Source organism: Equus asinus, chromosome 11 (assembly GCF_041296235.1).
Source record: "Equus asinus isolate D_3611 breed Donkey chromosome 11, EquAss-T2T_v2, whole genome shotgun sequence".
NCBI lineage: Eukaryota > Metazoa > Chordata > Mammalia > Perissodactyla > Equidae > Equus > Equus asinus.
The window spans coordinates 52457471-52482758 of NC_091800.1; the positions used below are offsets into that span (position 1 = coordinate 52457471).

The 25288-nt window shown below is 36.0% G+C and overlaps 1 protein-coding gene across 13 annotated transcripts in view; it reads right to left on the bottom strand.

Annotated features, from left to right (window-relative positions):
* The window catches only part of TBC1D4 (TBC1 domain family member 4), a 172429-nt gene that overhangs the window by 14717 nt on the left and 132424 nt on the right, over window positions 1-25288 (bottom strand). For 5 of the 13 annotated variants that reach the window (XM_070519952.1, XM_070519954.1, XM_070519956.1 and 2 more), the window contains exons 9-16: window positions 24350-24424; window positions 22805-23031; window positions 20837-21001; window positions 18644-18748; window positions 10188-10348; window positions 8148-8357; window positions 4617-4775; window positions 1463-1621 (exon numbers count right to left, since the gene is read on the bottom strand). In XM_070519952.1, coding sequence (XP_070376053.1) covers window positions 1463-1621; window positions 4617-4775; window positions 8148-8357; window positions 10188-10348; window positions 18644-18748; window positions 20837-21001; window positions 22805-23031; window positions 24350-24424 — 1261 coding nt within the window. Of the gene's footprint in view, window positions 1-1462; window positions 1622-4616; window positions 4776-8147; window positions 8358-10187; window positions 10349-18643; window positions 18749-20836; window positions 21002-22804; window positions 23032-24349; window positions 24425-25288 lie in introns of those variants that run through there. The other 8 variants (XM_014859991.3, XM_070519960.1, XM_070519959.1 and 5 more) reach the window with 3 other exon arrangements.

The following is a 25288-nucleotide window of genomic DNA, read 5'->3' on the forward strand; positions in this document are numbered from 1 at the left end:
TTTCCCCAGGAACTGATAAGATTCATTCTGCAGAGCAAGAAAGGGGAAGATATGAGAAAATAACAAGAACAGGTTGAGGAAACACAGATGGCTATGTGTAGAATCAAACAAACAATTTTTAAAATCCTTCTACTTTCTCACTTAAAATTTTTGCTATATACTATGCTATAATTTATACTGTCTATCCAAGACATTAATTCTAGCTCCATTTCTTTTCTGACCAGCCTTTCCCTGTAATCTGATCCCATCATCATCTTCTCTTTATTAGGACATCTTGACTAGCCCTAAATGCACCATCCCAATTTCTAATCTCATCAGCAATTTCTGGTCACAGAACCACAGATCTGCAGGGGTCCATAGGGACTGCCTCGTTCAATGGCCTCATTTAAGAGAAAGGACTGCGACTGAGAAGCAAAGTAATTTGCCTAAAACCACAGTTCAGTGGTAGAAGCAGGATGACAACGAAAGTTTTCAGTTTCTCTGTAAAATTTCCTTTTTCAATTCTATTGGTATCGAAAAATATTAACAGAATTGGGCCCTTTCCCCAAAAAAGTTTTTTGTCATCTAAAAGAAACAGAGTTCAAAACTAAGTTTTGGCCAGTGATTTTTTTTATATGTTGTAATATAAGGTGACCTCAAATATAAGGTACTCCCTTTGTTTTCCCAAATGGGCTCAAGTAACATTTCTGGCCATTTTAAATACATCAGCTTTTAGAGGTACAGACGAAATAGTCAAATGTCAATGTACAATATTTAATCCAACAATTTAGATATTTTAAAATAATAAAATACGTATTATAATATGTTAATTTAGAGAAAAATCAGAGATAATATATTTTTTTCAATCATACCATTTTTACTTTCCATAAGTTATTTGAAATTCAGCATTTAAAAACATAGCTTTAGGGGCCGGCCCCATGGCCGAGTGGTTAAGTTCTTGTGCTCCGCTTCGGTGGCCCAGGGTTTTGCCGGTTGGGATCCTGGGCGTGGACATGGCGCCACTCATCAGGCCACGTTGAGGCAGCGTCCTACATATCACAACTAGAAAGACCCACAACTAAAGTATACAACTATGTGCTGGGGAGATTTGGGGAGAAAAAGCAGGGAAAAAAAAAAAAAGATTGGCAACTGTTGTTAGCTCAGGTGCCAATCTTTAAAAAAAAAAACACATAGCTTTATAATGCTGTCCCTGGAAATTCTCTCCCAGGTCACAAGTGCCCATTCATTTACCGTTAGGACAGCTAATTTGTCTTTCATCCTATAGGGATGCATTCACAATTTCTATAACATAACCACTTAGTATATTGCTTTTTAAAGTGGTATTTAAAGGCTTGTTTTTAGCAATATGTCCAGGAATACTTACTCTTTATCTCCACCAAAAACCGAAGGACAAAACCCAAAAAACTCCACAAAAGCACCTATTGTTTACCTTTGTAAATTAGCATCAATATGACAGGCATACCTAAATCCACGAGAATAGCATGCTGCTGAGCAGTGAGCTGCTTTAAAAGCTCTTTATAGGATATGTCAGGAGGTTGTTGTTTATTAGGCAATCTGTGTCTTAGACGATACTGTAAAGCTAGGAACTGCCAAATTTCCCCTCGTCGACTTTTGGGAACACCTACAATCAAAGAGATAAAAAAGCAAGGTCTTGAATACTGGAATGAAGTTGCTAGATCACAGTTGATTAGCTATGTGACACGACTGGAAAACAGGCAGCTGTGCTGTCTTGCATGCCACCTTGTAATCACACTGTATGCTGTACTGATAGAAGCATATTTTGACAAATTTAATCCTGTAGTTGCCGATGTCTTGCAAAAGAAAACCCTCAGGTAACAATGATAGTAATGGCAATATTAACAACATCAGCCAACAGTGAGTGAGCACCCAATACAACATTCATTGAGGGGGCCTAGCTACTGAGCATTGTAACTACAGAAACTGCACCTACACCATTCACATGTACTCAGAAGACAACCCAATGGGATAGCTAATTACTATGATTCCCCACTTGCAGATGGCAAAGCTGAGGCAGAAAGAGGCTAAGTAACTTGCCCAAGTTCACACAGCTAGTAAGCGGCAGTTTAGCATTAGAACTCTGGAAGTCTGGTTTCAGAGGCCAAATCCTGAAATCCTGACATGTATTACTGCCTATTTTCACCTTTTATTTGGTTTGAAGCTAGTAACAAATGCTCATCTCCATAGGATAATTTCTAAGGTATTTGTCATCAACAAGTAACTTTGTAAAAGAGAATTAAATAGCATTCTTATTTGGTCATAAAAGAATGAAAAGAATAAAAATGGTAAATACAATATGAAAGCATAACTGGAATGCTCCAGAACATCATTCAGCCTTTGAGAAAAACATGTCTAGCATACACAGTCATGCCCCACATAACAAAGTTTCAGTCAATAACAGACCACATATATGACAGGAGTCCCATTATAGTAGTACCATATAGTCTAGGTGTGTATTAGTCTGTGCCATCCAGGTTTGTGTAAGTACACTCCGTGATGTTTCCACAGCAAAAAAAATGCCTAATGATGCCTTTCTCAGAACATACCCCTGCTGTTAAGCAACGCGTGACTATATAATGAAACATTAGCTCCATTATGCTTGATAAGCAAAGGGTATATCACAAGCGGTTCAAACTATGATAAAACTTGCATTTTTTTATGCCAAAGAATATGAAGTAAAGCAGTGGGAGGGACAGAATTTGATTCTGCACAGCGCAGGCAATTTTATTTCACTAAGTATTTTCAGTTCAGATAGACTGGATCTGGAATAGATTCCCAGGCTCCAGCTGGTTCAAGGAAGGTTTAATGGCACTAATCTGTTTGCAATGCAATGCCACAGTTTGCATAAGCTGAAAGCATCGTTGCCCAAAATGTATAACTCAGGCTCACTGACATGTTTTATACGGCCCTCCACGATATACCTCCAAACTACCTTTTTCAGTGCCATTACCTACCATCCCCCGCCATACACTAAGTATAAGAAGCTTATGGTTATTTTCACTCCTCCAGTTTCTTATTCCTACTGTTGCCTTTATGGAATTGTAAGCTCCCCCGTTTGATTGTCTAGTGTATTTCTATTTGTCTTTTACGGATGAACCTGAATGCCATTCTTCTGCTGAAGCTCTCCCTAACATCTTTAGGAGTAATCCCTCCCTTTTCACATACTATTAGACTCACACTCTAACATTACCATACTGGATTACAGTTAGCTTCATACTGTATGTTCATCTATTTTCCCCACTTAGATGGTGAGCTCCTTGAGAACAGTAAGCATACTTTAACCTGTGTATGATGAAATCCAAAATATGCCTTGCTACTTAAACATTTGAATGAATGAATGAACCATAACATGTAAAATCATTTTTAGATGGTAACATTCGTCAGCCCGTTAAATGAATCCTGACAACATGAGTGGGCTGTTTTATTATCCATCTAAAAATAATTTTATAAAAAGCTATTTCACTTTAGTTAAACATTTGTTGAGCATCTACTAATGTAGCAGAGTAGAGAGCATGGCACTGAGGATACCTCATCACTGAGAGATGAATAAACCCACTCTCAGGAAAACTGGTCTCATTCACTCATTCATTCAGTCATTTATTCATTCAGTAAGTCACTTGGGCAAAAGCTGTCTTAGGTGCTAGGTGTGCAGCGGTGGGGCAAGAAAAACATACCAAAGAATGGTGTGGTCCATATCTCACACTCATCCTATTAACCACTATTTTGTCTCCTAAATAATTCATTCAATGAAAATCTTTAGAATTTCTATATCTTCAAGGAAAAAGAACAATATATTAGGCTAATAAATGTAGCATCTTACAAAATTAATCTTAACTTAAACTTCACTATGCAACAGTTTCACACATTATCACAAGCTTTTAAAACAAGATTCATTATCAGGTTTCTTTGGGTATTTTTGAAATGTTATTTTACACCCAGTTTATACAAGCCATGGAGATTCTCATTTTAATACATTTAATCTGGGTCACAGAAATTGCATCTAAAATCTCCACATTACTAGTTTTAACTTTAAATTTGAGATGTTTAAATATCGGTCATTTTATATGGCACAGCAGCAATGCAGTATAATGGCTAAATTTCCAATTTTATAATGGCAATTTTCCAAACTAAATAAAGGAATAAATGGATAGAAGGAAAAGCGATTGACAAGAATATAAATCTGTAACACGTACACGTAGATGAATACACATGTACACACAAATGTACACATAAATGTAAATACACACTTCTGACCAAACGATGGAAATGGGTCAAGTTTGTAAGGTTGCATTACTTTTATGGACATGATTAAAATCTGCCTCAATGCACATGCTCATCTGTTGGTAAACAACACCACAGACCGGAGAACAGCTGGCTGAAGGAGGAAGGAAAGGCTGCAGAAAAGGTGTCTGCTGTCTCCTCAGGGACAGTCTCTCCATTAGTACCATTTTCTTACCACTTGAGTCACTAACAGCAGGCAGAAACAAATTACGTTTTTTATCAGCAAAGCACAAAGGCAAAATTATGTCTGAGCTGCACAAACCAAAGAATCTCGGAAGCTTTTCTAAAACAAAGATTACTGAGATAATCCAGAATACCTTCTTTAAGAGAAGTATGAATATCTTCTATATCACATCTGATTTTAGATCTGCAGTTCAACAACTTCTTATCCCAGGTTATTAAGACCTCCTTCTGACATACACCAACTTCTTCGTAGTCCAATTTAACTTTTCGGGACTGGAGTTCATCTCTGCTTGCTAAGAAAAACAAGAGAATTTATCTAAGACTGATTTTTTTTTTTGAAACACAGTATTTTTAACATTTTACTGTATTTGTAAAACCATACCAAATGACTTTTAGGACTCAACCACAAACATTTTATTTCTTTCTTTTTTTTGGTGAGGAAGATTTGCCCTGAGCTAATATCCATTGCCAATCTTCCTCTTTTATTGCTTGAGAAAGACTAGCCCTGAGCTAACATCGGTGCCAATCTTCCTCTGTTTTCTGTGTGGGATGGCTCCACAGCACAGCTGATGCATGCAGCAGCTCTGCGACCAGGATCCAAATCTGCGAATCTGGGCCGCTGAAGTGGAGTGTGGAATTTAATCACTTGGCCACAGGGCCAGACCTTCAACCACTAACATTTTCTCAAAAAGAAAACTTAAAAAAAATTGAGGATATATGAAAAACTTTCAAACTTTGAGTCATTTTATGTAAGAAAATATCAGAAATAACTTCCTAAGAAGGTTTTGCTCTGTATCTTACAGATGGTAACTCTGCTAAACATAAAAAATAAAGCATGTTTTCTATGCTATAAATTTCCATTTTTTGACAAATGTGATAGATACCCTCAGAAGTGACAGCTTGCATCATTTCAAACACCATTAAAATGTTAATATTTTACATATCACAGATATGAGAAAACAATGCCTCATGCTAACCTTGACCTGAGAAATATTTGACTATGACAACCTGGTACATTTTTATAATTATTTCCAGAGTTATCAACACTGCCCTTAACAACACTAATTTATGTGTTCCTGTGTTCATTTTTCATAGTCTTAAAGAGGAAAACTCATTTTACTGAAGTTAACACTACTTGCATTTTTTAAATGGTACAGAGTTCTCTCTCATTTGATGGTCTAAAATATAAGCCCAGGGCTCATTAAAAGAAATGTCTATAAAAGCAAACACTATCTTGACTTGGTCTTTATCTTGAATAATTGATTCCAAAAGGGAGAAGGAAGAAAAAATACGTAGGTCTAATTTTTCTCTTTCATTAGGATCACGTTGAACAGGAATGTCTGAGAATAACCTGTTTTCATTCAAGCTCTCAGCGCTCGACCACCTTACCTTCTGTAACACAAATCTTTGTCATGCATCCAAAGTCCTCGACAGCACAAAAACAACAGCAGGAGTATTACTCTTACTTAGTGTGTTTGAGACCGGTTCAAAAGAATTTAAATATCTTATAATGGACTGCTATACGAGCAGGGCAGTAAAAATTCCTACTTAAAAGTCCAGACATAATCAAAAGATAAATGGCACTACAAAAATACCACTAGATGGCTTTCTAACACAGTTTAGCTTTGCTTCTCAATATTTGTTTTATATTTCTCTATGATAATCAATTTTTTAAGAAGTGGGTCCTTTAAAGCTAATAAATACAATCCTATAGGTAACTTTACTAATGATTTTTTCACAATGGACAAAGCATAATATTTCCTCAGTTTTTTTTTCTCCAATCTTCTCTAGATCATTACTCATTTAAAATAATAAGTGCCTACCATGTGCCAGTCACAGGCCCTGAAGATAAATGCTGAGTAAGTTAATATCTGCCTTCAACTAGTTAACTAGGCAAGAGTAAGGAACCATCAAGAATTCCTACCATTGGCTAGAATTTTAATGGGCTAAGTCATTTTTTGTCTTTGTTACTTAAGTACAGAAATAAATATAGGATTGATACAGTTTTCTGACCACATATTCTATGTCACCTTCTTTCTTACCCTGTCAATTCATACAGGATAACTGACCTCAGAATGCACAGAGTCACTTGTATTAAAACATTTCATTTCCTTATATGAACACACATAGTAGAGAAATACTGTGGTGTACTGGGAAAAACCCAAGAACTACGATAAACAAACCTGAGTGTTAGTACTTATTCTGTCAGTACATCACTGTTTGACCTTAGGTTAATTTCTCAGACTCCCCAAGCCAGTCACTAAGTCAGCTGCAGAATAAAGAATGGAGTTAAATAATCTCTAAGGCCATTTCCAGTTCAAACAGTCTGTTTCTAAAACTACATATTAACACTTATAATATTCTACTGTACATACTCCCAACTGCTAACGGAATATAATTTCATGCTTTAAATATTTTAGGGGAATGATAACCATCCTTTTATCAACTTCTTTTTCTTTTTATGAGTTAGTTCGAGATGTAATCAACTGCATAAAAATATGAATTCAATTCCTTTCAAAATCTAGGGAAGCTCGAGTGGCACACCAGTAATCACACTGAACTTTTAACAGCAGTATCAGTAAAAATTAATTGCATTTTTAATTTTAAAGAAAAAAAGATTTTTTTCCCTAGGGATATTTAAAATCTTATGTAGTTTTCATTCTGCTAAGAAAATAAACTGTGCCCTTGCAAAATAAATAAATACTGTTAAAATTCAAAATGAATTGAATAATAGGTATAGTAAGAGGAATCTTAAGATAGATGATGAACACAGAAATGTGAATACCTGTACCAAAAAACCTTTTTGGAAGACAACACAATAAAAATCAAGTCAGAGACAAACCTAGATTACACATTTTCCAATAATCTTAAAAATCAAAGGGCCCACTTAAGCTAAGTCTTTCATTTTACAAATGTCAAACACAAGCCCTTTTATGTTAAGGGATTGTCCCAAGATAATTGCACAAATACATTTTTTGGACTTTGGGACTGTCTGTGCATCTCCCTGTGTGTGATTCTATCCATACTGGGGTAAATAACATCATTATTTCAAATAAAGCATTTGGTATTCATAAACTTAGCAAGAAAGTACCACAAATAGCACAACTACTATAAACTATCCAATTATAAATTTTATGATTTGAATATGATTTTTTAAAGAGAAAATTTATAAAGCAATAACAAAAAATAAACACTTTGATCTGATAACAGGTAATTAGATAGTCGAATACAACACAAAAATTTATTTGAAATAGACATATTTCTCCTATTATGAATACAATTAGCCTGAACTAATTGAAAATCATATTCAAAAAGAAGAGAATTTGCTTTTTCATGTTTAGCATTTTTTTAAAGGATCGCATAATGATATTAAGCTTACAGTTGTATCAAATATGTTGACTCCATATTATCTACATTCTCTATTACCCAAATAGATTTTAAGGGAATCTGATGTTTTAAATCTTTTAGACAAAAACGTAAATATCTTAAGCTGACCTTTCTCATGTCATAAACACCTCACAAAATAGAAATAAACAACTATTATCAGTAGATATTCGAGTAAAAGTAAAAAGTAGACAGTCTGAGAATGATGTTGGGGGGGATAGTTTTAGCCTACATCCTTAAATTATAGTATCAGATCATGTAGCCCCGTGTGAACAGCTAACCTTCAAGTTTCTGGTTTTCTTTTTCCATCCGAAGCAACAAGATTTGTTGGTGTATTGCTTTTCTCCACAAACTCCTCAGTTCTTCTGACTTGTTTCTTTCTTCAACCTTTTCGGGGTCATCTTCATCAGACATGAATATAACCAGCGGTTCCTCCTCCATGGTTGGAGCAAGAGGGGACAGTGGCAGCAGCTCATTCCTGTCCAGTCCATCTGCAGAGAGGAAAACAGTGAGAGGCATTCCTAAGCAGTAACCCAGACTACAGAAGTCTCCTCTAGAACTGACGCCCTCTCATCCTATATTCCACCTTTAAAGCTTTTCACAACACCACTCTCCCAGTAACTGTTAGTTTCTGGAACTAGCGACTTAAGCAAATTCACTAGACTGAATTCCCCTTCCAGATTCCCTCTTGTAGTGAAATGAAATCATATGTAATTTCACCACTTCTTCTTTCTGTACAAAATGACCTATAAGATAGGTGCTCCAAAACAAACAGGCTTTTCCCCAGAGTTCAACACTTCTGCAATTTATCTATGTGTATTCCCTATTTGTGCAAAAGAAGAAGATTATGTGAGTAGGTACTAGTGATCCTCTAAGGTCTAGGTCCACCATCAGAATCCGTCAAAAGGAAAGCAGCAGCTCTGCGCAAGTCTTGGCTTAGCACCTCTGTTCACTCCTCCTGCAACACTCTTACCCAATTCCTGGAGCTCATTCTCTCCCTCTGTTCCAGGCCATCTTTTGTGCTGTTGCCAATTGTTTTCCCATTAACACACGCTCATGTCTTTAAAACATCTCAATGGTTGCTTATATCCCAAAGAACAAACAGCAACCTACTGGGAATAGCATAGAGCTCTCTTCAGACTCTGGCCTCAAGTAACCTTCCTTTGTGTCCATCTCCCATCCTCTGCTCCCATCATGCTGAATTTCTCATGATTCTCTGACCTGAAAAGTTCTCTCCAATGACTCTAGAGCTTTGCTAGACCCTCTTTCTGAAACATGCTTCTCCCAGCAGTCAGTTTAAATAAATATCTAACTTCTCTGTAAATTTTCTCTGACCACCCTAAGCAAAGCTAATTTTATCTCTAGTAATGTCTGTTGTTTTCTTAGGTTTTTTTCTTTATTAATGGACCTCTGCCCTTACCCTTAATAAATAAATAATTTTTAAAATATTTTACTCTCTGGTTCTTTTTCCACCTTCTTGAGTTGAATACTTAGTATACATAAGTTGAATACTTCCTTTCTTCCTTTCTTTTCACTGTCATCAGAGAATAGAGCATGAATAATCATGATTGTCTGGAATTTATTGAAAAATCTTTGTAGCTAAGCACATAATTAATTTTTATGACTGTTCCATGTGTGCTGAAAATGAATGAATTTTCTCTATAGGGCGCAAGTGTCTGTATAAATATTAGATCAAGTTTGTTTAATTGTGTTTCTTAAACATTATCTATATTTAATTTCTCTATATTCAATTCTCAGAGAGGAATATGTTAAAATCTCCCACGAGAGCTATTGATTTCTTTCTTTCTCCCCAAAATTCTGTTAAGTGTTATTTTCTAGCTCTCAAGGCTATATAATTATGTGTTCTCATCATTGTTATATCTTTTTGTTACGTTTACTTTGCCCCTTTGGATATTTTTGCTTTAATTTCTAAGAGGTCTCATATGGAAACAGAGCTGCCCAAGCTCTCTTTTGGTTGATATTTGCCTAGTGTATCTGTATTCATTTCTTTATTGCTCTACATTTCTATGTCACTTTGGTTATGTGTGACTCTCATTAAGGAGTATGTTGCTTTTCTAATAATAATAAGATCTTTGACTTTTCTAGCACTATCATAGTTCCCGGTTTTGGAAACTCACTCATTCATTCATTCATTCATTCAACAAGCATTTACTGAATGTCTAGCCGCTATATTAGACACAGAAAGATAAGTTGTTTCTCCACTGGAATCACTTCAATGTCTTTGTACACAAAGCATTGCCTTGCATTCCCTAATTTATGAGCCTAGTAAGGAGTAACTCTTTAGTGGGTGCCGCACAGACCCTGCTGCTGCATTGCTGAGGGAGATTTGTTCATGGGAGAGGCAACCCTGAGGAAAATGCGCTGCCGCCAGGAGATTCGGCGAGGAGTGACGGGGGTTCCTCCAACGTTTAGGGACTCATTGCTGCATGTAGACGAGGTCCTTTTCCTCCCCTCTCCATCACTGTAGAAAGCAAATAAATATATAACTTGTAAGGAGAACTGCACAACATGGTTCTTCACAATGATACGGTAGCACAAGCCATTCGTAAGTTCCACCATGGGCAAGCACAAGCCACAGGCAACATGGAGCGATGCGTCACTAGGCACACTGGTCACCCAGGCCACCACATCCTGGGAAAAACGCAGCCCAGCCACAGCCCAGTTATGAGAAGCTCGCCTGTTTCTACTCATCCCATAGTAGCCAACCATTCCAAGTTCTAATCAGAGGAACAGAAGTACGTATACAGAGGAGCAAAGGATGCTTAAGTAATGAATTCATGCTTTGCTAAAAGACTAAAATTAATAGTATATTCTAAACAACGTAAGTATTACATCAGGCTCCTAAATGGCTTTTCTTATCGCTCTTATAGGATATGCTTATAAAGATAGCTTCTAATTGCCTATAACTTAAGGCAATTAAGATCTGTCTCTGAATTTTCAACTGCCCATAGCTGGATCAAGACAGAAAGTTACCTGAATAAAGGCAGAACGGTCAACGTCAGGATTATTTTTAGGTGACATATTAAGGAAAAAAACTGCAGCCAAATAAGATTGGATAAGTTAAATTAAAAAATATTAAACCTATTTCTTTATAGCAGGACTTCTTAGAGACTGTAATACACTGGCATGCATTGTGACTCTCCAAGGGGGAAATAGCACAGAAACTCCCTAACTTATTTAAATTATTTGACCCCAGAATTCCCTTCCCCAACTTTTGAGAAGTGGAGGGTGGGGTGTCACATTTTTCTATATTAGTGCTTTGTGAAACAAGCATGCATAAATGCTGGGCTGCTCTAAGAAGTTCATTTCCTAGGAAAGAGCGCTCTAAGTTACGCTAGGCCTGTCTGCAATAAAAGGTCATTATGACTCAAACTTACTTTTGAGACCAATCATGTTAGCAGCTGGAACACCATGCAATAACTGTTGCCGTTAGCGGTGGGAATGTTTTACTTTTTCAAGTTTTAAAGTCTCTCAGCTTTCCTGGGAGAGTGATGAAGATACCAATATTACAGGTGGTGATGCCACCAAGGGAAGGTACAGGATTTCTGATGGCGTCAAAAAGTGTCAGTACTTAGGGCAGAAATGAAACTCAGCCTGAAAAGCCACAACCCCACTCAGATACTCAGAGGAACTCGGTGGTGCTGAAGCAATCAACAGTCAGAAGAGCAACTCAGCACTTGCCTCTCATATTTGTCTTTACTTTATGCATCCATACTCACAGTTATGAGGTAATTCAGTTATTTCTAATCTTGATCTATCTTTCTGGAAATAGTACTTCTAGATCAGCTAAATTAAGGTTAAGAAAAAGACATACGTTTGAGCTGCTGCACAGACAGCAGGTGTCATGATGTATCACAATACTTCAGAAAGTAGCTGATACACACATCTCAACATAGTCAAACCCCCTTTGTTATGCATCCTGGAGAAAATTATAAACCTAATATGTGTCCACGGTTCAAAATCTCTGCAATACTGAATAAACATGTTCACCTTTACTTCTGTTTTGGAAAGCACTAACTCAGGTATTTCTGCTTTAGAAACCATGATTCAAATGTTCTATAAATAACAGTCATATCCTAATAAACACTCTTGAAGTACCTGTATCTTCATTTTTGTAACACATCTCACTGGCAGTTATTTGCTAACCGCCCAGTTCAAGACTGTATTAGCAGCTCCTTGTATAGTAACTGGGAAATAATAGTAAGCACTCAACAAACATCCATTGAATAAATTAATATTATAAAGCCATAGGAAATATTAACTCAGAAGGCTAAGTAAAATGGACAACAAATAACACTGGCTAGGCTACTACGTTAGGAATAAACAAAAGATCTACCTTCTTAAAACCCTTTGTTGGCCGTCACGACTTTTAAGTTTTTCTGGCAAAAAGTTCTAATAGCTCTGTTTCCCACAAGCACAGACGGAGGTGTTGACGGCACTGGCAGGTATCGACAATGACAATACTGTTAACAAACATAAGGCATCTTTTTCCCAAATAAGTGTTGTTCCTTTTCTACATAAGGGCATCTAATTTATAACTTAAGCCTAGAAAGCTGAATGAAACACTCATGTAAAAGTACCTATTTCAGTGCCTCACGGGGTAAGTGTTCAAGAAATATTAGCTTCTCTAGACTTTTATTAGTAGCTTTAACAAACAACACGAGAATAAACCAAACCAAAGGATTCTGAAACTTTTCTATTTTAATTCTGGAATAAAACTTACCACTCACCTTCCAGTTCACTGTTAATGATATACCAAGTGTTTACATAATACTAAAAATAAAACTGAGAAGTACCCATACCCGTTTCATTATTGCTTGTAAAATATAAGCTTTTGGGAGGGAATATGGTGTAAAACGGTTCACAAAGTACCCTTATGTTAGCCCACTACTACACATTTGAAAACTTCATAACATCTAAAATTTTTAATCCTATAATTTAAATAAATGGCCAAATGACACATTTTCCTCCTATGTCTGGAATTTCATGGCCAGTAATAAGCCAAAAATTAGCAGTCAAAATATAAGATGATAATATACTGAAAGGAAGAACTTAAAACAACAAAGCATTGGCCCTTCATCTTACACTAGAGAACGACAGCCTGGAGAGCAGTTTGGTGTCTGAGATAAGGCAAAAGCTGCTCTGCTTCACTTAATCAGAGAAGATACGCATTCAGAAGTCAGGGAGCAGAGAAGGTTTCAAAGGTCAGTGCATATATGCAACTTGGAGCAGTTTTTTTTGAGGAAGATTACCCCTGAGCTAACAGCTGCTGTCAGTCCTCCTCTTTTTGCTGAGGAAGACTGGCCCTGAGCTAACATCTGTGCCCATCTTCCTCTACTTTATATGTGGGACGCCTACCACAGCATGGCTTGCCAAGTGGTGCCACGTCCACACCCGGGATACAAACCGGTAAACCCCAGGCCGCCCAATGGGAACGTGCGCACTTAACCACTGAGCCACTGGGCTGGCCCCTGGGGAAGTTTAATTTTTTATTTACATTTACTCAGCAATCTGACATGCCACGGAGGTGGTAATTTCAAGAATCAAAACCATATGAAACACTTTCGTGCATCAAAATTCTTGTATCCCACCTTGGAAACTGCACTGGGATGAGGGGGAATAGTGGTTTTGGGAATTTTTTTTTTTTTTTTGCTTTTCTTACTACAACCTTAGTTTTCACTTTAACTTTTCCTTTAACCAAACTTAGCAGGTAGGCAAGCATAATGTCCACTGCTTGAGGGAAAGTAAAAACAACATGTGGTATTTACTACGGTAATAACAAAGCTAAAACAAAAAGCACAGGCTATGTGCCAGGCACTGTTCTAAATATTTTACAAGTGTGAACCCACTTCATCCTCACAGCAACCTTATGGGGTAGGTGTTATTACTATTCCCATTTTTAGTGGGAAAACTGAGGTAGAAAGAAATCAAGCAACTTGCCCATGGTCCCATGGATAATAAGCAGAGGGACCAGGACTCAAACCCTGGCAGCGCAGAATGGAGACACGCAGGCACTGCAGTTTATCATGTCCACGTAAACACTCTTGGCTTCAGTTCAAAGCTCTACTGAACCTCAAAAACAAAGCCGTCAGGACTCCCAGGATCTCCTGTATTTCCAGTGAAAAAATCAGCCTTTAACGTGCATTCAGTCTTTTGGTCAGCACTTCTCTTTCCATTTTTAATGGGATAATGTCATTTATTTCAGCAGAGAAATAACTTCAAAGTACTATTAGATCTTCATTTATATAAATATCTCACTTCCTTTTCTTTGCTTTTTAAATCATTGTACTCCAAAATGTAAACACTTTTTAACTTTTAAATAGGGGATCAAATCAAAAATACATTATATGGTGGAATATACATATATTGGTATATTAATTATCTTTACATTTTAAAATCAGGAAACAAATTAGAAACATTCCATTATTTTTTCATTATCTGTTTCTCCTTCTTTTGTATTCTGGAATATCAACATGTGCATTATAAAATTGCTTCCCAAGAGACATTTTTAGGAAAAGTATCCTGTGCCAGAATTACCTCTACTGAAAATTTATTAAATTAAAACTGAATAATTTGGAAGGAAATATAACGTGGAGAACTCCCACCTATTTTTGTTTTGGTATAGTTTATATTTACTGCCTATTACCAGTCGCCAATTAATCAAGAAAGGTAATCTGTGAACACAAATGAGGGCTTCATAAATGGAGGAAATATCCTCTATTTTGTGTACCACCGTGTAGGCTGGGAGGCATTTCCAAGACCTTCTGGACACAGTATCAATCAAAAGCTATGGACACGATACGAACTCCCCCACAGAACTTCAAGATCACTTTTTAACATATCTTTGACCAAACAGTTACAGCCTTCACCACATCAACTATGAAATTAACATCATACTTCTTATGTTAACACGGAATTTTTAATGCTCACTTGCCTGCTTTAATAACAATCCATTCACTGGATATTACATAATGAAGGTGTTTCAGTGACCACTCACAGGGACTCAACTTTAAGAAGGATGTGGTCACATTTTATTTCCCACCAGGGCAACATAGGTATACTTTTCACAAAGGTAAACTTAGGCCAGGACCAGTTTTACAAGACGTGTTGTTCTGTGGAGCAGCAAACTGCCCTCTACCCCCAACCCCCTAGCGCCCATCTAAAACTACTAGCATCATAAAGTCCAAATAAATGAATACACACTGATTAAATCTACATTTAAATAGCAATGTATTAAACTCAAGATAGAAACAATACTTGACTAATGTGATAGCAACTGTTTAACAGAAATCTGAAAAAGTTGTCTCTTTGTAGATGCCTCAAGAAAGGCTGCATGGAACAAGAGAGTGACAAAACTTCAGTTTTTTTCCACAAGATCCGTAGTATAATTTAACTCATAATTGCATCAGGTGCACTAATAGTATATCTAAGTCCTGGCTTTCAACTGGATACCCATCTCTCATCCTATGGAAAATCTTTACTAATTAAATAACACCGAGATCGAACTATTCTGAGGGAAATCAAAATATAGCATCTGAGCTATGAGTCAGAAGAGATTAATCAGTGGAACAATGTGTAAAAAAAAAATGAGAACAAAGAATTTTATTTTCTAAACTCTACACTGAATGCAATTTTTTAAAAATTAAGTAAATTCTTTACCATGGCATTTAAAATATTTCTGAGTAGCTCATTTGCTTATTCACATCCTTATAACCTAAGATTAAGAAAATAATATGAAGCAAGATATTAAACCTCTGTGTGGCTCAATCTAACCATATATAAAAGAAGGAAATTATAGGCCAGATGATCTCTAAGGTAATAAACAGACCTAATTCTATGCTGTTGTAGAATCTAAAAGGACACTAAATAAAACTATCATGTCCATTGGGCTTTTAAAAGTAGATCAGAAGTATTACCTAAATGGTCTTACACCCAACCATAAAAAATTATAGGTCAATTACAAGTCTCAAAAAGGCACGTTTTATCTTATCAATGTGGCCAAAATAATTTTCTGAGAACTTCTTTCTCCTTGAACATCTCATTCTAATCCAATCTTTAATGCTGTGTTCTTACTCCAGCTAGAAAGAAATCTAAATGTCAGTGGCCCCAAATAGAAAGATGGGCATGTCTGTTTATCTTTGGGCTCGTGATATGAGCAAAGCAGAGAAACTAGAACAAAGCAAAGAACAATAATTTCCAGTTAAGTGGTTCAGAAGCATGGAGATCAAGAGGAAAAGATGTCATCACAGATGTGGTCAGACTTCCATAATAAGGAAGTAGGTGTTTTCCTGTGTCCAGACCAGTGGGAAGTCTGGACGGCCTCAGAGTAACCAACGTGTCAGGAATTAAGAAGAACAAAAACAGAGTCATAATTCTCTTCAGGTGAAAACCTAACTCGATTTTGTGAGCATGTTTCTTCTAGGATCCTCATTTCTGCATGTTCTTTGGATTTGAAATAAACTCCTTATATGTACATATGCACATTTGTACCTCCCAACTAGCAAATTCACTTCTGTTAATTCAAAATTAAAATTAGGCTTTGATTGAAGGCCACAGCACAGCTTTAAGGAAATATCAACATGGAAAAGAGTAGAAACAGGATTTCTGTTTGCAATCAACATGTTGTATGATCATTCATGATCTCTGATTACCCCAGGCGTCACATTTCCACACTATATACCCCTCACAGCCCTGGATGATGGCATGCATTCAGGAGACAGCCAAAACTGATTTTGAGACTAATGGGGATATTCAGTAGGAGAATTTACGAAGTTTTTAAACAAAAATATTAAGACTTTCAATCACCTTGATTCTGAAGCAGTGTCCTGTCTAGTACAACAGGAAAACAAGAAATGGCATTAGCACAGAGAGAGGTATGTCCAAAACCAGGATTAAGAATAAAAATAAGTCATCAATAAAGCATAGATAGGTTATTTCAATAATGAACCATGATGAGTAGTCATACTATTTTTTGTCAGTGAATACAAGAGAACGGTAGAACCAAAACCGTACCACAGAATCAATAAACATCTTATTTTCTCATTGAAAAGTCTTACAAGTGACTAGACGTAATGATGATCATTTACTTTTGACTAGTGAATTTCAATATAAATAATTTCTTAAATATAGGCTTAAAAGCTGAGAAGCAAATTATAAGGAGTAATAGATGCTTGTTTATAGAAAGGATATATTATATTTGATAAATAGATGTTATATAAATATATCATCATACACAATTATAGTTTAGCTACTAAACAGTGAATTAACACTAAATTTTTAAAAATTAATTTGTAGTAACATAAAACAAAACATACACTTATTCTCTTCCCTTTGTCATTTCAATGTTGTGCAAAGGAACCTACTAATCAATAAACCATGATAGTAAAAAGATCTTGGGTTCTTTTTCTCAGCCTGCTTAAAAACAATCACGTAACAAGTTTTTAATAATTCAGAATAGTCCTGGAGAAGGATGCCTAATCTGAATTTAAAATTTCAAATTACTATGCTTTTTAAAAAGTAGTGTTTGCTAGCCTATAAGCTAACCTACCCTACACCTTACTTAACTGCATATTTAGAGATCCATTCTCTGCAACTAAGAAGACACGAGGTACCCAAGTGAAAAGAAAATTACAACTCATAGCACTCTGAGCTCCTCTCCCATTATTCTGAAAAGTTCCAGATATCATGGTAATTGTGTGCATATGATGTTCTCTCTAAAGCAGTGATAATGAGAGACGTAGAGTTCAGAAATCACTGGACTGAAACTACACTTCTTGAATATCTTTGATCTTAGGAAATACACACTAAAGTATTCAGAGTAAGGAGACAGGATGTATGCAACCTATTCATAAATGGCTTAGAATAAAGGAATATATACACATATATGTATGCATGTATATATATGTAAACAGAGAGCAAATGTGAAAAATAAAGCAAATGTGGCAAATGTTAAAAATTGATGAATCTGGATAAAGGGTTAGCAGGAGTTCTCCATAATATTTTTGCAACTTTTCTGTAAACCTGAAATTATTTCCAAATACAAATTTAAAAAACACCCTCTCCAAGATTGTAACTAGTAAATTTATAAATAACTTATTAGTTGAAACACAACTATTAAAAGTGAATTTTGCCCAATAATCTTACTACTGCGTAGATAGTCATCTATAATGCACAGGTAGGTACAACTAAAGACATGTACAGTAATATCGAGGTCAGTATTCTATTTTTGGAAGATTAGCCCTGAGCTAACATCCAACACCAATCCTCCTATTTTCACTAAGGAAGATTGGCCCTGAGCTAACATCGATGTCCATCTTCCTCTATTTTATAGGTGGGACACCTGCCACAGCATGGCCTGACAAACAGTGTGTAGGTTCACGTCCGAGATCCGAACAGGCAAAGCCTGAGCCACCAAAGCGGAGCATGCGAACTTAACTGCTACGTCATCAGGACAGCCGACAGGACAGTATTCTTTTAACAGTCAAAAAACTAGAAACAACTCACATATCCATAGGAAAAAGAACAGAGACATTGTGATATGTTAAATGCAATACTACACAGCAATAAATATTAATGAATTGAAGTGTACATAAAAACAGGAATGAATCTCACAAACTAATGTTCAGTGAAAGAAGAAAGCTATTAAAGAATTTATGCTGTGTCATCCCATTTATATAAAGTTCAAAACCAGCCAAAACTAAGCTATGGTATTTGAGGTTAGGATAAAGAGTGGTGATGGGTGGGAAAATGAGAGGACCTGCAGGGGGCTGGCGGCGCTCCATTTATTGACTGGGCGGTGGTGACCTGGAGTGTCCACTCTGTGATAATCCATTGAGCTGTACGCTTATGGTCGGGGTACCTTCTTAACGAAAAGAAATTTTTAACTGGTTTTTTTTTTGCCTATTGATTCTACGCTGTCAAATTACAGAAAAGTGTATAAAAAATATGGAAAAATGTACAAAAAAGTGCTCTCTTTTAGAATTTCTCAGAGCCACGAAAACATTACAAAGTACAGAAAATCGGATGATTTTTTAATGATCCTACAAATTTAAAAGTTTCCAAATGATTGAATATAGCACTTCAAATAAGATGACTACAAACAAAAAGAAATTTTTCAATGCAAATCTAACATACACTTTGCCTCCTGACTTCAATATCCTTCTTTTGGAAGGAGGTGTAGACGCTACGGGACGCTATGAGCAAGAATAACACATACACCTAAGAAAAACTACTGAAGGTGAACATACAACTTTATATTAAACAATGCAAATAACTTTTTGTAAAAAGTTACTGCTTTTGTACTCTACATCCTATTCACAGTTAACCTTTGACCTTCTTAGTGGCTATTCCTAATTGTCACTTTCAGGCATGGTTCTGTTTCTGGAAGGAAACTAGGTTCTCCAGATGCTCACTTTAACTAATGTAACAATTAAGAAACTGCAAATGGGTTTCATTAAAAGTATTGTATTCTTATTAATAGGTAGTACTAGAGAGATGAGGCAAACTGACATTTTTTGTGGACATTCTTGGTTCTCGAAATTCACTGCGTATTCCATATATACTATACTATTTTTGTAGCTAACTTCCCTTAAATCTTCCCGACAAGGTGGTCCCTGAAAAACCTCTAAAATCAATTCTTCATCAACTTTCTTCACTAGAAATTCAATGTTTGAACATGACTTTGTACTAATTCAGAGGAAAGATTGGATTCAAGATTTTATTAATCCAGTATTAATTATCTTTCTTGGACTGAAAAAAAATTGACACACATGGACAAGAGATACTCAGAGATATCTAATCCAGGATTAATTCTATCAATTCAAGGATTAATTTAATTTAACTAGTTACTGAAGCTTACCTAATTATATGCTAACTTTCAGGATTTCCTAAGTTTAAAAGAAGAGAGGCCAAAGGAATACCCAAGAAGATTTTAGCGGCACATAGGCTGGTTGATAGCATGTATTCCTCTCTTTGATTTCAAGAATTGCCAATTAACAAACAACTGGAAACAACCCACATGTCCACCAGTAAGATAGTGGATAAATTGTGGTGTATTAAATGGAATACTATACAGCAACAAAAATGAGTCAAGCGACACATAAAAACAGGAATGAATCTCATAAACGTCTAAACCAACAATAATCTCTTCAGAAGAATTCTCACTTTAACCCAGCTCTTTCCAAAGGCTGGAACACCTCACTAAGAATTTGAATGATCAGTAAGATTTCGTAATTTCAAATTTTAAAAAAAGGCAATTCTCCAAAAATCACAACATTTAATTTTGTGTAGCTATAAGAGCAAAGAACAAGATTTAACAGGCTATTTCCAATACTTGGGACAAAAACAAAACAAAATCGAATGTCTGCAAGATTCAAGAGGTCCCTCACCTATCTGAAAGAGCTGCTATCAACATGATCCTGTACCCATTATGTGACTCATACTGAGATTCAGAAAAGTAAGTCTATGCCATTGAAAAAAATGCCTAAGAAATATCCTATATACTTAAAAATAAAGATATATTGTATCCATCACTATAGTACAGTTGTTTAAATCAGTGGCTTTTGGGTTCCATAAGATATGTCCAGAGAGGCTAAGAAGAAAAGGCATGATCAGGGGAGGTTTGCTTAGTAAGTGTTAGCAGCAGGTCTGGTTGCAAACAAAACAAAGCTTAGACTCTGGGGCCCAAGGCAAAGAAACACACAAATAGTACAAAAAATATAATTGAAAAAGTAAGATAATCATGTCATCAAAAAGCTCTGAAATACTGGTTTTAAAAGTTTCCTTAATAAAATTAATTGGAATCGAAACCAGCATATCAGAAACAGATTAGAATAAGCACAACATATGGATGCATAAATGTCACTCCAACATGGATTAGCCACTTTTTAGTAACATATCAGTATAACACTGCAGAAAATTTTGCTTTGCAAACAGAGGACACTGATCTCACCTGATGTCATTTTCATACTGTGGGGACAGTCTACCTGAATTCTGGTAAAAGCTTTTCAGGAAAGAGGGGGCAGTGAAGGAAGGGGCAGAGAAGGAAGTGTGAAGACTTGGAAGACTGGAGGAAGAGTTACTCTCCTTATGAATGCGCCGAACTGATGGATGAATGCTGAGTACAGAAAATACAGCAAATTTGTCTCAATTTATATTTAGGCAAAATCTTCATTCACTATGAAAATGCATATAAACGGGTTCTTGCTATCAGTTTAATCTTTCTTTTAAAGGCTCAGGACTGGATCTTATATGGGAAAAAAAGGAGCATGTAGTTCTCTATTTAGATGACTATGACCCAGTTCACTCTCACAAACTGAATTCCTCATCAATGCAGTATTTCTAATCATATGTGTTTGTCTCTAAAAAACTCTTAATCTTACAACAAAGTGTTCATTTTAACATGCAAAAGATACTTAAAAGGAAAAAAGTAGGAAAGCACAAATAACTACAGGAAACAAGTTCCAGAGTTCAAAGACTTGATTATCAGTAGTTCAAAGACTTAATTATTTTAAAGATATACATCCTTCTAAAAATTTAAGAACATGTTTGGTTGTTGGAAGTCATAATACTGTCGGCTTAATAACCATTAAGGTCCATGTTCTTCCCTGCAGCCTGTGGAATTGTGCAGCCGTGGTATGATCCGAATTCCTAAATCTCCTACAAAGCTCTTTTTTTTTTCCCAGAAGATTCTTTCCACAGCAAGTTTTTTACCATGATACAAATAGCATCTTTTTATGTTGATAGAAATCATTTGAGCATATACATTATAAAATGTGGAAAACATAAGGAAGACTAGAGACATCATTTATAGTCTAAAATAATTAATGTTTTAAATTCTTGAAAATAATTTTTCCTGGAAAAAAGAGAGTTCTTGCCTTGGATAAATATAAGTGAAGTGATCATAAAAAATCTTGATAGACACATGAATACTTAACTTTTTTCATAAAAGAAAATCTGAGGATAATTAATTGTTAATTTACTGCATTTTTATACATCTTAAACATCTTATTTTTAATCTCAAATCATTCAGAAAACAACAATGAGGATAAAATTGTATCCTTAAAAGAAATGCTGGTAAATTTGATAACAACTGATACAAAAATTAACCTTCTTTTTACTTAGAGTTCTGGTTGGTTTTTTTCCTCCAACTGGGATCCCTAGCAGACTCTGTTTCCTGTATCAAACTCAGGTAAAGAAGAGAAACAAAATAAGTTCTAGGATATAAATTCTGATTTGTGCTACACAGTAAGAAGTATAATCATTCTACAATTCCAAGATTATTCCCTTTATTATTCCCTACCAAATGCCAAGTAATTTTGTTAAATTATTTTTTAAATACCACATAAGATAATTTTTAATGGACACTTCTTGTCAATTATAGTATCTGTATTCATTTTTATAGATACCACCTTATTCTAGATAAAATTTTTAACAATTTTCATATTTGGCTTTAATTTATTATGAAATAAAATATAGCCAAATTTGATCTCATATATGAAGGTGATTTTTTTAACCCTTCTATTTTACTGGAAGCTATCAGGAATTTCTACTGCTAAGCTATTTTCAAACTTGCTGACTGTTTCATCAGAGCCACCATCAAGGAGACACTGAGTAACATGTGCTGTCAGCAAGTTTTTCAGACAAAACAATTACATGATATCTTGTTTTCTCCCCTTTTCTGAAAAAAAAAAAAAGGTTTCCATCCAAAATGCTTTAACTTTTCTCTTTGGATGCGTCTTAAATCTTGCCTGTTTCCCTTAGTAACTAAGGTTTTTATCATTCAGTTTATTTTGATGGTCTTTCTAAAAACTAAATGTTGGCTACAGCATGAAGTCACAGTCAATCTTGACTCCACAGGGATCAGAAGAGAGCGATGGGAGAATTTTCTTCCACATTCAGGAGAGAAGTTTGGACTCACCTGCATTGTTCAACGGAGCTCTGCCTCAGCAGAGGGGAACGAACCCCGTGAGTCCTCCCATCCTGTAGGTTCAGCTTTCTCTTCGTGCTTGAAGGTGGGTGGCTGAATGTGTGTGCCCGTCTTCGAAACTGCGGGGAGTCAGAATCCTCTTCAGGGAACGACTGCCAAGCTGACGACAGTGGGGATGCTGGTGGTGTCCCCGGAGGAGAGTCCCCTGGTGAGTAATCCTAAAAAGCAAGCAGCAGTGAGGTCTCTCTTTCCTACGTGGATCATGGCAGACCTGCTTAAACACAGAGCTCCAAAGTGACAGGGTGCCTCTTCTTCCTCCTGAGTCATGACAAAACTGTGTTTTTTTTTTCTTTTTTACTCAATCCATGCTGAAGGCTAATCTGTATCACCACAACCCATTTCTTCTGATAACCAGCTGCAAGACAGCATCCGTAAAGATAGGCCAGAGAGGGAAAAGGATGATAAGAAAAGGTATTCTTTCCCTAATGCTTTGTGGTAAAATACTATAGCTACTGTACTTTTCTGGTTGTTGCCAGAAAGATGAAAAGAGATCATGACCAAAAGAGGGTGAGGTCTGTGTTTACGTATCTACTGATTTCCGCGACATATCAGTCTCTTGTTTCCTGTACTGTCAAAACAATATCACAATGCTTAAGTGTCCAAGTCTCGTGGCAGAGCCTTCAGGAAAATAAAATAAAGCCTGTTAAGTATCTTCCTTCACTCTGGATGTTTCTATCCAACTACGTGTTCCCTGAGGTAAAATTTTTTAAAAGACATGAAAAACAGGAAATAAATGGAAAGTGAGCTATGCTGGAATGCCTCTCATATTGCATGGGGAGACATCATAAATCTTTCAATTGAGACAGGTATGCTGTTTATACTTTCCAGAAGAGGCAACGCTGTATAAATGTTTAGCTTGATAAACATGGGTTAGGGTTAGCAGACTCATAGTTGGATTAAGCCCTCAATTTTATCAACAGAAAGTTTAGTAAAAATATTTTAATATTTTTCCATTAAAAAACCAAGTTGCATATGCCACAGGTTACATGTTGCATGAAACAGGAAACAGGAAACCAAACGTGCTGAGAAGTGTCTACGAGATAAAGAAGAAGAGCCTAATGTTACAGTTGAAATGGTTAAAAATGGGGGGGAAAAATAACATAGGGAGGAAACAAAAGATAAAAAGATCACTGTACAGTGTGGTAGTTACATGGCTCACTTTTCTATAGCTTTGGATCAACAGTTGCTTAAATATTGTCCTCCAAAGCATACTGTCTCCAAACAGTAAAGGGCATGATGGAGCAAAGTTAGCCAGCAAGGGCTGTGTTCTGTCCCTCCATGAGAAAGCTTCAGCAGAATAGGCAGAAAGAGCAACAGGCTAATATCCAGAATCTTCTTATTTAAAAGCCTCAAATATTTATTTTTTTTAAGTCGTAAAGGATCATAACAACATAACTAAGCATGCATATTACCACATCAGTGTTGGTTTTGGCCAAGTCACAATTAGTAGTAAAAACGGGAGCTCTGCGTAGATACCTTCTCCGAAGCAAGACTGTTGGACCGTTCAAAGCTGTCCATACTTCCAAGGCGACCTCGCATTCTGTTTGCTCCCTGAGCGAGGAGAATGAAATTAAAGCGTTTATATGGCTTGAATCTTTACTTTAAAACTGTAAAAGGCAGCTGAAGGTTGCCTCTTTACGTCAGCATTAAATTGATCTTTTTTTGTTCACTCAAATTCGTTGGCACTATTAACAACCATTTCAGCACAGTAAATAGAACTATTCTCCATCTATTTCCATTATTTCTAAATCAGCCAAAGGACACTGAGATATTTGGAGCCAGCTTTTTGAAGTCACTTTGGTTACAAGGTTAAACATTATTCATCCGTAAGACCAGGAGATCCCCATAAGATCAGCGAGAGCCCCATTAACTTTGTATCTCATACAGATAAACACAAATGTGGAAGGTACAGCACAATAAACCACAACTGTTATAAAGAAAATGGTTTAATACATACAATCTCCAAACAACCTCGATTACAAACATCATAATTTACATTACAGGATTATAATAAACACAGGTTAAAAAAAGAAAACCACATCCTAAAATGTATGGATTTAGCTTCATTCATTATTCCATAATGCAAAACTACTTCAATAAAGCATTTCTCACTAGAAGACTAGATATCAATCCACTTCAATATTGGTTAATTGGTTCTTGTTTTTCTTTTCACATAGTCCTTTGGTATGGATTTCATAGGTGAGCTACGAAATAAGAACCAAAGAGATCACCTCATCTATTTCCCTCACTTTGTATAGGAAGAAAGTGAAGCCAATTATTGAAGAAAAGAGGATGGAAAGCAGGTTGGGTACATCATAGAAGGTCTTAAGAGACTAAATACAGACTGAGGCATTCTACGTAACTCTAAAACACATGGAAAAGTTCTAAAAAGAATAACTAGAAATACAAGTCAAG